At 42.5% G+C, this 14,322-nt stretch overlaps 1 protein-coding gene across 3 annotated transcripts in view; it reads right to left on the reverse strand.

Moving 5' to 3' along the window:
* Nucleotides 1-3,146: 3,146 nt before the first annotated feature.
* Nucleotides 3,147-14,322, reverse strand: part of ESR2 (estrogen receptor 2) — a 135,470-nt gene continuing 124,294 nt past the window's right edge. For 2 of the 3 annotated variants that reach the window (XM_070249126.1, XM_070249127.1), the window contains 2 exons: nucleotides 5,742-5,922; nucleotides 3,288-4,014 (listed from right to left, as the gene is read on the reverse strand). In XM_070249126.1, the coding sequence (XP_070105227.1) occupies nucleotides 3,828-4,014; nucleotides 5,742-5,922 (368 nt within the window). In that variant the 3' untranslated portion in view covers nucleotides 3,288-3,827. Of the gene's footprint in view, nucleotides 4,015-5,741; nucleotides 5,923-14,322 lie in introns of all 3 variants that reach the window. The other variant, NM_001309479.1, reaches the window with a different exon arrangement.

Raw genomic sequence — 14,322 nt, forward strand, 5'->3', positions numbered from 1 at the left:
ATTTCCACAGCCAGAAAAACAGGCTGACAGTAATTATTATGAGGATTACATGTGAATATATGAGGCACTGAGAACCATGGCTGGCATGTAGTAAGTGTTCCACAATATTATTTTTAGGTACTAAACAATGTATTTTTATCATTTCCTTCACATAACCTTTATTGGTTTTTTTAAGATTTTTAGCAGCTTAAAGAAATGTGTCAAATCTTATTAAATAAAAATGTTTTATTTCAAAATAGACCTAGAAACTGAAGGTTCACCTTGAATTTGAAAAGGTATCAATATATGCAAGCCCCTTAGCAGATTTAAATAACAATCAAACTCTCTGTTTTCACATGCTAGAAAATTCTAGAATTGCTTCAACTTAGTTTATATATATATGAATATACAACGTAGCTCTGCCAAGAATTGGTAACTGATTATTTTTTTTTCCTGAAATCTAAAATAATTGCCCTTCCAGCTGAGTTAGCAGGCGGAGTAGCCAGATAAAAACGCTCACTGTGGAGCTTTTGTTGATTTTGCCTTGTTTTTCTTTCATTACAGTTAAGACCCTCCAGGTTTGTTATTAGGCTGAGAACTTAATCTTCTGTTTCCACCTCAATTTTTCCAGAAAAATCCAGAATTATTTTAGGGTTGAATCTTCTGTAGTTAGTCCTGGTGGACAGTGGGCATGTGACAGACCTGAGGCCAGACGGGGGGCACGTGAGGGCAGCGGGAGTTAGAACGACGTGTGGAAACGCCCTGTGCTGCCTCCCCCACGTCGCCCTCACAGGTCCTTCTAGGAACTGACAGTTGTCTCCCAAGAACCTGAGGGAACACTCTGTTCTCGTGTTCTCTGTATTAAGAATATTCCATGTTAATTTTTTAATTAAAATTTGTCTATATGACCCCATATTAGACACTCACGTGTTTGGAATTAAGCCCAAATCTCACTCCTCTCCCACAAACAGATTTCTCTTATCAAATGATCACTTACAAATCAAAATGTAGGAAAGGAGGCTGAGGCAAAGCTGAGGATCGCGTTCCATAATACATGCAATGCAGTTGGGTAGGTTTTTCTTTTTTCAATACTCAGTTTAATTTCTGTTTAGAGTTGTCAGGTCCTATTCCCCCTAGTTAATTCCTTTTCAAAACTGAACTTGAAAACACTGAAATCTTGCCTAGCTACAGGAGAATTTAAAGTTGCCCATGGACCACTTTGGGGGGTGGATACCCTCCCAAAAGAAGACATTTAAAAGAAAGCACTATTAAAGAGAAACGGCTAATCTTTAAAATGGACATTGAGGGTTTAAGGAAAACACATAAAAATGGCAGCCTGACTTTGCACACTGGTGTCATCCTTGGAGGACATGGTTGGAGCAGGGGGGCAGAGAGATTCAAAACACTTCACCTGAAAGGGGGAAAGTACCTAAGAATATTCAAAACAAGAGAAGACCTTTAAACTATAAACCATGTTGTCTCAACTACTCCTTGGCCCAGACCCCAGTCTAAGAAACAGCCCTGCACCAAAGAGGCCTCTGGGGTTGACCTAATTAACCTGCATCCCCAAGCACACAGGCAGGTGAGACCTGAGCCAGGAAGAAATTACCAAAAGGGTAGCATCCTCCTCATGGGCTAAATTCACAAGCAGTAACACAAGCAGCCTCAAGAAGCAGGCAGGAAAATCTGTGAAAAAGGAGTAATGGGCACTAGTGCTTTCATAAGAGCACACACAGGATTTGGCACAAAAGGGTGCCTGGACGCCTGCATCCAATCTGGTGCCTACTTTGGGCATCAAAATCCAAAATCGAGTTTAGTGAACCTAAACTTCACTCTACTACATACTAATGTGGCAGTGGCTTGGACCTCATTCTGGGTTTTTTTGTTCTTTGTTTTTTTATTTTTGTTTTTTCTCAACCTAGTATTCTTCTTAATAAATACAATTAATAGAATTTCATCAGCAAATAATTGTTGAAGGCTGCCTTCTCTGCCTCCCACTTCCCACTCTCTAGCCTCGCATTCCTTCTGTTTGTCGTGGGGGATTCTAAGCTGGCCCGAAAGAAAGAAAATTGACCTTCTGGATAACACGGTTCCCCGATGCCTATAAAATCAAGCTCATGTTTTCTGTACTGAATCTCACCAAGGCTGAAACACTGAGTCACTAAGAATAATTTCAAACCACCTCAGAACACAGACAATGGTGTGTTCTCTAGGTTTACGTCCAAGTGTTTCTGAAACAGCTTTGTTCAACTTTTAGTAACACTGCACCAATATCAAAATTAAGAATTATACAAGGTCTCACTAGCAGAAACCAAGCTTTATCTCATTGAATGTAATCTTCCTAATGACTTAGTAGATACAGAATGCGCTAACCAAAGTAAACCTATTTTCAAACAGAAAATGTGTTTTAATCGCCTATTACAAGGTAATTTTTTAAAACATGATCAAAAAAATGGAACATGCTTATTTAGTTGCTCATTTCCCAAAGATAGATGTAACTCATCTTATGCATTCACTATGTTCCTGAAAATTTGTACAAAAATTTCAATTTTTAAAAGGTTAAAATTGTAATTTCAGAGGTGCTTTATCATCATGTCCTATTTATGTTCCATCTGGAATAAGAATCTCCTACTAAGTTTCTATCTCACCCAACCCACCACATAAATATTCTGATAAGAAAATATTTTAAAAGACCTCTAGGGTATAAAGAATTCTTTCTTACTATAAATAATTACCCTCAATATTTCTCTTTTTTAAGTAGAATTCACAAACCAGGTCTTGTTCGAGTGATGTGCTCATCAAATCTACACAGTTTAGCCCTGAACCTGACCCGCTGGCACGTGTATAGCCCTTCACCCTTCCAGGGAACAGTGTGCCTTGCACACACACAGCCTGAAGTGTCCCTGTCTCCTCTGGATGGCTGATGTGGCAGTTGTGGCTGCCCCAGGGAAGTGTTGTGGCTGTGACCTCCGTCCCACAGGAAACAGCCCCATTCCCATAAACACTGGACATTTCTCAAGCACGCGCCAGGCCCCTTGGGACAACAGAGTTCTAAGGTGGGGGGGGGCGGGCAGGAGAGTTAAATCACACTCCTCCATGACCGTGATCATACACGCCACCCCCTGCCCCCCAAATAATTCGCAGGCTCTGTGGATGCAAATCGAGTGATGGATCTGTGTGAAGATGGCAGCAAGGTCTTGGGGGAAGAACATGGCTTGCACCCTAGCTTGACCACTGGCTCCCTAGATCACATTCCCTCTGGCCTTCAACAGAGTAATAGCAATACGTGACTTCAGTCCTCACAGGCCCTCGAGGTAGGTATGTGAAACTAGTTAATTGATTGTCATCACAGTTTGCAATCCTACAATCGAGTGGTCCAGAAGAGAGCATACAAAGTTCCAATCTAAGGACAGCTCGGGTTGCACACCAAAGGTTAGCCCACTTCCTGTCAGGGTACCACATTCTCTCCCCTTCCTATTTTATAGCCCTTCCAAGTCAGATTTCCACCACTCATTCCACAACCTTTAAGATGTCTTCCAAAGGGATGGAAGGGAGATGGAAAGTAAGAATGGGACCACGTTGAGATCCCATAAGGCTGAGCAAGATGTAAACTCTGCATTCAAATGTACCCCCTGATAACAAGCAAAACTGTGGTTTTCTCACCCTGATGCCCGGGAAGTGGGGAGGTTGGGGAAAGGATGGTACAAGACAAGCTTGCCATGAGCAAATGAGGGACCACACAGTAGAAAGACGATGAAGCCCGCCCACTCCCGATGGGGCTCACGATTTGTGCTGGAGTTCATGCTTCAGCCTCTGACCTCTGCGGCCTGTCCTCTCAGAGCTGGGCTTCACTGGGACTGCGGGTTCTGGGAGCCGTCTTTGCTCTCACTCTCCTCTGCTAGGCTGCACTCCAATCCTCTGACTGAGGACTTGAACCCGTGAAGCGTGTGGGCATTCAGCATCTCCAGCAGCAGGTCGTAGACTGGGACCACATTTTTGCACTTCATGTTGAGCAGGTGTTCCATGCCCTTGTTACTATGGGGACAGAAAGGTGCTGAGATTCCTCCTGTGAGGCCGCCATAGGAACTCTGAAATCTCCCCAACTTTCCCCATCAGAGGAGTCCGTCCCCTCCCCAGCACGTCCCCCAGCCCTTCGTCCTATGGTTCTTGCATCTGGCTCCTTCCACATCTGCACTTAAGGACAAGGACAGTGTCCTGTGGACCTTAGTGTCCCACTGCCCACCCACAATGACCTGATAGCGCCTGGCTCTCTGCAGTGGATTCTCATTGTTCACAGTAGCTATGTTCTACACAGTCACCAGAAACCCTGAATTAGTGGATACCGACCCACCGCTCCTGGGGGAAAGAGGGTTAGGTTCTGGAAAGCCTCTGGTCTCGACATTTTCCTCAGCTGATTAACACATAACGTTGTTTTATCTGTGCTTTTGTGTAAAGACACTTTATTTAACATAAATTGTTGATTCATTCACATTGGACTCAGGGCCTACAGCACTACCGTTCATGCCTGAACAAGCTTCTTTAACACGCATCTTTTCCCCACAGGCACCTCGCAGCCTTCCTGCGTGGAGGAGCACTGGACAGCGCTCCAGCACTGTGCCTGGGGACCGTTTTCAGACAGTGAAATTTCCAACAAAACAAAAATGCAAAAACATGGCACTTCAGAGACCACGTAAAGGACATCTGTTTACAGTAAGAGCTGAAACAAGAGGGCGAGTGTCACCTTGTTTGACCCCAGCTGGGAATGTAAGCGTGGGCGACTCAAATATTTTAGCACTCTGTGCACATCCTCAAATGACCGCAAAAAAGCCATGAGTATTGGTTTTTAGTTACAAATAAATTTTAGCAAATAGGTAAATTTGCAAATATGGACCCTGCGAATAATAAGGATTGACTGTGTCTGTTCTGCAAATGGTTGTGTGAATAATCATTGAAGAGGAAACGGAGGCAGAGGTCGTTTTCATTTCCTCCCCTTGTTAAAATCCTTCGGGTGTATGTTGTCCTTCCGCACAGCCCCAAGACTGTCCTCCTCCTCAAGTGAGCAATTACCTTCCATCCATGGCTTCCTTCTTCCAGCCCCAGGGCAGGGCTCCCCTCATCCTGGGTGCCACCAAGCACTGAGCAGCATTGTGGACACGTCCCCCTTCATCAGCACATCCATTTACACTTCCTGAGTACACTCCCCACAGCCCTGCCCTCCTAAACCTGTTGGGCTCACCCATTCCCTTAGGTCTCATTCATTCTTAATATCCTGATGCTATTGCAAGAAAAGAATAACTTTTGGGGAAAGCTGTGTGTAGTTCCCCAAATCACCAGCCTCACAAGTTGATCTAGAGAGGGTGGGTTTAGCCTCTTCAAGGAAATGACCTCAGGGCCCCAGCTGAAGGTGGTGCAAGGAGGGGTGGCAGTTCACTTTAGGGGAGAAATTGCCCATTTTACAATTCCATAAACAAGCTAAAATCTGCAGCAACTAGAAAACAGATAAGGGATGCCATCAATATCCAATAAGGTGCCACGTGACATCCATTTGGTGCCCCCATGTGCCCATCTTGGTTACAGGTGTGTGCACTGATGAAGCCCCCCATTCTCTTTCAGAGGTTCATTTTTCTCTAAAGGTGACAATTCGACCTTATCTGTCTCAAACTTGCAAGCCTTTTCCCCAAAGCTCTTCACCCTCGTCTGAGCATGTCCCCCACCCCACACACACACACACACTGGGTGGTGCGGCCCCGCAGGAATGGTACCTGGCGTGCCTGACGTGAGAAAGGAGCATCAGGAGGTTGGCCAGGCGCATGGACTGCTGCTGGGGGGGGATGCCGCTCCTGGAGATCACCCAGACCAGAGCGTCGGTCACAGCATTCAGGATGTGAGTCAGCTTCCGGCTGCTCTCGGCCTCCTGAGGGGCTGCAGCTACAGGGTACATACCTGGACAAAGAAGAGAAGCCACGAGTCTACATGTGTGGGACAATCTTAAAAGCAGGGCTTCACCTGCCCATGGTGTCCTTCCCAACCCCACCCCTCCCAAGAGCCAGCCCCATCGCTGAGCTGGAAGAGAAAGCGTAGCTGAATGTGGGCAGACTAAATGGCCTCTCAAAGTGCCACCTGGCCCAGAACTGTGGGCTTGCCATAGCAGTAAATGTATCTAGTTGCCTGAAATGATTACATGATGTCTCAGCTACAGCAACAAATACACATCTAGAGATGGTGAGAAAGTGAGATGAATTCTACTCTTCACTTCTAGGAGGGCTGCTCATCTAAGGGGAATTTAATACACATAACCTAATGACCATTGCCATGCAGCCTCTCCCCTGCCCACCCCCTCGTGTGTGCCAGGTGCAGACAGTCAGCGTAGGCCCACTGCCACCTCTGTCCAGGCCCTCAGCATCCCACCTCTGGTGGCACCTGCTGAGGCAGGTAGACCACCACTTTGGAGTCAGACAGACCTACTTGATATCCAGCATCTCTAGCTCTCAGATTCCAGACCAGGTACCCAGCTCCTCCAGCCTGCACTCCTCATTGAGCTGAGCTGACAGGCACACGTCTCCTGAGGTCCTCACGACCCGCCATGAGGTGGGTTGCTTCCCCCATCCTGCCCTGCCCTGTGCTTAATTCCCCTCTGACTCTAGGCTCTGAGATACTGTGGCCCCCAATGGTTGCAAAACAACAGCTCAGGTAAATCTCCTTGCCCCCATCCCCCATCACCAACCCCGATTCCTTGATTCCTGGAAGCAGGGAAATAATTAGCTTCTCTTCCAGGCTTTTGATTGCAAAATAAGAATAAATAGCAAATATGTGAAATCAACAGAGGAGCTGCCAACTTTTGACTCTAATGAGAATGAAGAATGGCTGGCACTCCATCATCCACAGAATTTGTTTTGGCAATTTTTGTTCTCTATTTTTATTGGCATTTTCAGTTCAACTAAGTTCAACAGTTCAATTAAGGCAAGGGTCAGATTAAACCACAATTATGCAAGTGTGGTGCTTTGCCACGTCCCTGGGGGCACGACCCTCCATGAGGTCTGATGAAGCAGATTTAAAATATTCATCTTTTACAATAGCCTAGAACTGCCTCTAACACACCTGCTCACCTCACTCTCCACAGTGACTCTTCCTGAATCCCCTGAATCATCGTCCTCAAACCTCCCACTGAACCCCCAGCTGATGACCTGCCCTCCTACGAGAGAGGCAACAAGCCCTCACCCTGGACCCAACGTGCCCGCTTTGAGTGGCCAAAATGCAGATCTGCGCATGTGGCTCTCTTTAATGACTTCCCAGCTCTCGGGGCAGAGTCCAAACCACCTGGCGCAGCTCTCAACAGTACCAGGCCACTCTCTGTTCTTTCATCCTCAGTTCCCGCCACACCCCACCTTGAACTCTACTGTCAATTCCTTGAACAGGAGATGCACTGAACACGCTGCCCTTTCTGCTTAGGAACTCACTCTCACACTCCTTCTCCCTCTCCTCCTCTCCACCCTCCCTTCCCTTGCTTATCTATATCCATTCCTCCTTTAGATCCCAGCCTGGTTATGAACTTCCTTCTGGAAGCTTCCCTGACCTCCCTACCATCCCACCTTAAGTCTGGTTTGAGTTCTCCTTTGAAGCTCTAACAGTGCCCTGTGCGCCCCCAGCAGAGGGCACCATGTTGTCCCACATCCTGGATGTCCTCGTACATGCCTCATGGACACCCCCAGAGAAACTGGACATAAGTGCTTTGAGAGCACAGACCCTGCCTGTTTGTCGTTCTATCCATATCACCTAGTACACTGACCAGCATGGAGTAAATATTCACAAATGGAAGAATTAGACTGAATTCACAGAGGTTCAGATTTTTGCATTTTTTTAGCCAATCACACCATCATAAGTGAAATGATAAATATGCACATTAGTGCATATTTTAGGTACACACAGAAAATTATCAGTCAAATGAAAGTATGGAGAAAATTATTTTACTCTTACTTTCCCTAAAATCCCAACTGCATTAACAAGCGCCTTCTTTTAACTACCCTTTAGTCTGTTCTGCTACATGACACATGCTCCATGGATTTCCACTGCTGTAAACAAATCTTATGTCTTTGGATTCTAAAAGGAGTCAAAATTGTATCCTTGTACATGTGTCAGTTCAAAATGACAAAGATTGAAAATATAAAAATAAATCCTCAGTTAGTATACAAATGTTCATGGTAACATTACTTATAACAGCCTAGAAGTAGAAACAAACCAAATTCCCATCAACTAAGAAATAAAATGTGGTATAGCCACACAATGGAATATTATTCAGCCATAAAAAGGAATGAAGTACTGATTCATGCTACAACATGGATGAACCTTGAAAACATTACGCTAAGTGAGAGAACCCAAGCACAAAGGACCACATTTTGTATGATTCCATTTATACGAACTGTCAAGAACAGGCAAATCTATCCAGAGAGAAAGTGGATTAGTGGTTGCCTAGGAGTGAGGGTGGGACAGACTGGGGAGTGATCGCTAAGGAGTTCAGGGCTTCTTTTGGGGTGATGAAAATGTTCTAAAATTGGTTGCAATGATGGTTGCATAAGTCTATGAATATACTAAAAGCCACTGGATTGCATACTTTAAATGGGTGAATTGTTTGGTATATGAATTACATCACAATAAGGCTGTCATTAAAACCTAATAAAATAAATCCTCATAACCAAAATTACAGTAACATAAAAGCCCCTGGGGGTGTCCCTCTGTCTGATCGAGGCCCCCCTCAGATAATGTGTGTTGGCTGGTGGGTCACCCTCTTCATAAATGAATAGTCACTGCCAAGGGCAAGGGTCTTCTATAGGCTATGGGGGCAGCCAGCTCCAGCAGGACCATCATCGTCAATCATTGACAAGGTGCTTGTGGATGGCAGTCACTGCAGTTTTGGAAAGGCATATGCTATATTAATTTTATATATGCCAAAAGATTTTATATGCAAAAAGATGAACCTACATAACATCATCCTGGGAATGAAGCGGGCTGAAGAACATCAGGAGGAACAGGAGGCTGCCTGCCTCTCCCTTCAGTCAGCAGTGCCGCGCCTGCACTTGAGCATCCACGCGCCCTCTGCTCACCGAACATGTTGTACAGGGTAATTGCTAAGTGGCAGGCTCTGAGAGGGGGCAAGCGACAAGACCCAAAGCCCCCACCCGCAGGTCCCTCATTGCCAAGACATAGGAAACAACAAAAATTGACTCCCTCCAACTCCAAAAGTAAAAACATCGATTAGGATTCATTTTGGAATCAAATTAAATTACTTTCCATGAAACTAAAGGAATACAGTAAAAAAAGCAAGATCTTGGCACCATGCCCCACAGATACCAAAGAAAATAAAATAAAATAAAGGACATAATCTTCTCTCCTCTTTATTGCCTGGGAACAGCTGTGTGTTCCTCTCACTAGCCCACCTGATGACATTCCATGAGGACATGGGGGAGATGGCAATCCCCCCAAGATTTGCCACATCCTAAGCGTTCAAAGGATGAAGACACAAGCTTTCCTTGACTGAAGGCAAATAAATCAGAAGATCTCAAATGTAATAAAAATCCCAGAATACTAACCAAAGGAAAATGTTCTGGCTTTTGGAAGGTGTAGTGGTGTGTGTCTGTTTGCCTGTTTGCTTTGAGGAAAGGGAGCTCTAGCTGCGACCATCTCCTTTGTCACCACCTCCTATCCCAGCACCAGGAGAACCGACCGGTGTTCAAAAGGTGCCTTTGATGTGAAACCAGCAGGCTGATGTCCACAGTGCTTTGCACCCACATTCTTGATGAGCAGGAAAGGACCTGTCTGCCTCTTCAGCCTCCTTCTGTGCCTTTGCCTCCTCCACTCACCCCTTCATGGGAAAAATCCCCTAAACTCACAGGGAACCGGGGCCTGGAGGTGACGGCTTGATAATTTTCTTAATGTAAAATATGATCACTGGGTTCTAACTCTCTATTTCTTTCATTTAATGAAAAATTTCATCCTTTTTAAATCTTAAAATCATTTAGATAAATAGACCTATTCCTAATTTTAAATATTTTTAAAGACTAATTATTTGCAGATTGATTCTGCTCTATTTCCTAGAATCTGTAGCCTCTAATTCTATCCAAGGAAAGACTTATCTAGTCTTCAGGTGTCTGGGTGACAAGATGGCTGGTCCCACCACTCTTACCTTAGATATGTCATTATGTTAACTACCACACTTGCATAACACCTTTGACTTTCTAACAAACATTGCAACAGGTTGTTAAAGGCAACATTTTCTGTTGTCTCTGAGTTTCAGGAGCCACATGGAAGGCTGAGTATAATACAGTAATTCCAGGTACCCCCACATCCCATCTATGTTTGGCAGAGGAGGGTTTGCTGAGAGAGAAGCTAGAATGGTGGCATCCTTTTCCCATCTCTCCCCATAGAGAGGAAGATGCACTTCTCAAGCCCAGCAAGGCTCAGACCCCTGATCAACTGTTTGAGTGTACATCCCTATTCCAGACCCAAAGCACTGTATCTAGTTCATTTTGACATTTTTAGTATTTAGAAGTCATTGACACATACCAGGAACTCAATAAATATTTACTGAATTGAAATTTAATTGGATAATAAGGTTAATTTTCATTCCATACTATATCCATTCTTAGAAGAGATAAATAACCCAGAAGTATGCAGCTATTTAAAACATAACTACTTACACTAGAAACTAATATAATACAGTATGTCAATTATACCTCAATTGAAAAAGAAAGAAAACAAACATCTCATTAAAAATGGGCTATTTCAACAGATACTTCACCAAAGAAGATATACAGATCACAAACAACCATATGAAAAAATAGCCATCATTAGTCATTAGGAAAATGCCAAATAAACCACAATAATATACCATTACACACCTGTTAGCATGACTGAGAATCCTGCCTCCTGGGAAACTCCTCAGTCCCAGGCAAATCTGAATGGTTGGTCACCCTAAATTACGTCTAACTAAAATTTTATAAAATGCCGACTAATCTATAGTGACAGGAATTACATCAGCAGTTGCCTGGGACTGGAGGGGGGAGGGAATGAGGGAGAGAGGAATTATGAAGGGGCACAAGGAAACTTTTGAGTGTGATGGATATGTTAATTATCTTGATCGCGGTGATACTTTCAGAGGCATATATAAATGCCCAAAGGCATAAAATTGTGTGCTTTAAACATGTGCAGTTTATTGTATGTTAATTATACCTCCTAGTTCTGCTAAAAATAAAAACACTGTCTTGGCTGTAAACACACACACACACACATACACACACATACACATACACAACTACTGACAAATCCTGACCCGGCCACCTAGCATGCTGATACCAGTGCGGACCTGATTGAGTGACATAATCCCAATTTGAGCTTGTCATATATGCAGGGAAACAGGAGGCCAACTTATACAGAAGACCATCTCCAGAGAGCCCAATGCTTACCTAACACGACAAGGCAAGCTAGCAGCAGCCAAGCAGCAGCCCTTGGAGACTCTGCTGTTCTAATATGGGACAGAGAGTATCCACAGTCTTTTGACTTTAAGAAACGTACTCCATTTCTCCTCTCCTGACCCTCATCCTTCCCGGCCTCCACCTAGTACTGGATTCAGTTCCCTGCTTGGCTGTGTCTTTTCCACTCAGGCTGCAGTCTTTGCTCTCATCTTTTTTGTTTTGTTTTATTTTCTGTTTTTCCCTCCCTCTCTCCCAACCCCCATCCATCCCCTGGCAACTACGGATCTGTTGTATAGATTAGCTTGCATTTTCTGAAATCTTATATAAACGAGGTCTTACAGTATGTATGCCTTTGTGTCTGTCTTCTTTCAGTTCCATTATTTTGATATTCATAATGCTGCATGTATCTGTCAGTAGTCCAATCCTTTTTAATGCTGAGTAGCATTCTACTGCGTGGATATACCATAGTTTGCTCATCCTTTCACCTAGTGGTGGGCATTTGGGTTGTTACTAGTTTTTGGCTATTACAAATACAGTTGCTATGAACATTTGTGTACAAGTTTTTGCATGAGCATATGCTTCCATCTCTCTTCAGTAAATACTACGGAGTGGAATGACTGGGTTACCTGGTAGGTACACGCTTAACTTTTTAAGAAAAGGCTGAACAGGTTTTCAAAGTGGTTGTACCAATTTACATTCCCACCAGCAGAGTATGAGAGTTCGCATTATTCCACATCCTCACAAACACTTGATATGTTCAGTGTTTTTAACTTCAGTCATCCTATTGGGTATGTAGTAGTTCCTTATTCTGATTTTAATTTGCATTTCTCTAATCAATAATTTTAGCATCATTTCATGTAATTTTTTGACATCAGTATATCTTCTTTGATGAAGTGTCTGTTCAAACATTTGGCTATTTTTTAAGTGGACTGTTTTTCTTATTACTATTGAGTTGAAGCAGTTCTTTACACATTTAGATATAAGTCATTGGTTGAATACATGTTTTGCAAAGCTTTTCTCCTGGTCTGTGGCTTACCTTTTCATTTTCACAAGAGCACCTTTCGAAAAGCAAAAGGTTTTAATTATAATGAAGCCCAATTTATGAATTTTTTAAAAGTTTGCATTATTTGAGTCCTATTAGAGAAATCTTTGCCAAACCCAAGGTGAACAAGATTTTTTCCTACATTTTAATGGTTTTATAATTTTAGTCTTTACATTTAGGTCTATGATCCATTTTGAGTTAATTTTTGTAATATAGAATGAGATCTGCTCAAGGTTCAGTTTTTGCCTGTATCTATCCATTATCAATTCTTTCGTTCTTTCCCCATTACCTTGACATCTTTGTTGAAAATCAATTGTTGATTAGGTCTATTTCTGAACTCTCTATTCTGTTCCATTGATCTATTTGTTGATCTTGATGTCAACACATATTGTTTTGATTACTGTGGCTTTATAATAAATTGTGAAGTCCGGTAGTATAAGTCCTCCAACTTAGTTCTTTTTCAAAGTTGTTTTGGCTATTGTAGGTCCATTGCATTTTCATATGAATTTACAAATCTGTTTGTCAATTTCTACCAAAAAAGCCTGCTGAGCTTTTTGTTGAGATCACGTTGAATCTATAGATTATTTGGGGAGGACTGACTTCTTAACAATACTGAATCCTCTAACTCATTAACATAACACATCTGTCCATTTATTTAGGATTACTTTAATTTTTTCAGCAATGTTTTGAGATTTCAGTAGGTAGTTTCATATCTTTTATCAAATTTATCCCAAAGTTTTCATAATTTTTCATGCTATTATAAATGGTATGGACTTTTAATTTCAATCACCAATTGTTCATCACTACTATAAAGAAATAAAATTGATTTTTATATATTATCTTTATATCCTATAACCTTACCAAACTCAGCTTCTTGTAGATTCCTTGGGATTTTTTACATATTATCATGTTTTCAAATAAAGAATTTCACTTCTACCTTTCCAATCTGGATGCCTTTTATCTCTTCTCTTGCCTTACTACACTGGCTAGAACTTCTAGTAAAATCTTGAATAGAATTAATGAGAGTGGACATACTTACCTTGTTCCTGATCATGATTAAGTATAATACTAAGTATAAAACCTAATGTAGGTTTTTCATAAATGCCCTTTATTAGGTTGAGGAAGTTTCCTTCTATTCATAGTTTGTTGAGAGTTTTTTTTAGCGGGAATGGGTATTAGATATTGTCACATGTTTTCTCTGCATCTATTGAGATAATTGTATGGTTTTTTCATTATTATTCTGTTAATACAGTGAATTATGTTGATTGATTCTCAAATGTTAAAGAAATCTTATATTCCTGGGGAAATTCCACTAGTTCATAATATACTATTGGATTCTGTTCACTAAAATTTTTTAGAGATGCAAAAATTCTATAAAAAATGTTAGCATCCAGGGGCTGGCCCCGTGGCTGAGTGGTTAAGTTCGCGAGCTCCGCTGCAGGTGGCCCACTGTTTCGTCGGTTCGAATCCTGGGCGCGGACATGGCACTGCTCGTCAGACCACGCTGAGGCAGCGTCCCACATGCCACAACTAGAGGAACCCACAACGAAGAATACACAACTATGTACCGGGGGGCTTTGGGGAGAAAAAGGAAAAAATAAAATCTTTAAAAAAAAAAAAAATGTTAGCATCCATGTGCATGAGAGATACTGGCCTGTTGTCTTCTTTTCTTCCAATATGTTGGTCTGGGTTTCCTATCAGAGTTATGTTGGCCTCATAGAATGAGTTGGAAAGTATTCCCTGCTCCTCAATTTTCTGCAAGAATGTGTGTAAACTTGGTATTATTTATTCCTTAAATGTTCAGTAGAATTCTACCAGAAAAGTCATCTGGGCCTG

The sequence above is a fragment of the Equus caballus genome, chromosome 24, assembly GCF_041296265.1.
Source record: "Equus caballus isolate H_3958 breed thoroughbred chromosome 24, TB-T2T, whole genome shotgun sequence".
Taxonomy (NCBI): domain Eukaryota; kingdom Metazoa; phylum Chordata; class Mammalia; order Perissodactyla; family Equidae; genus Equus; species Equus caballus.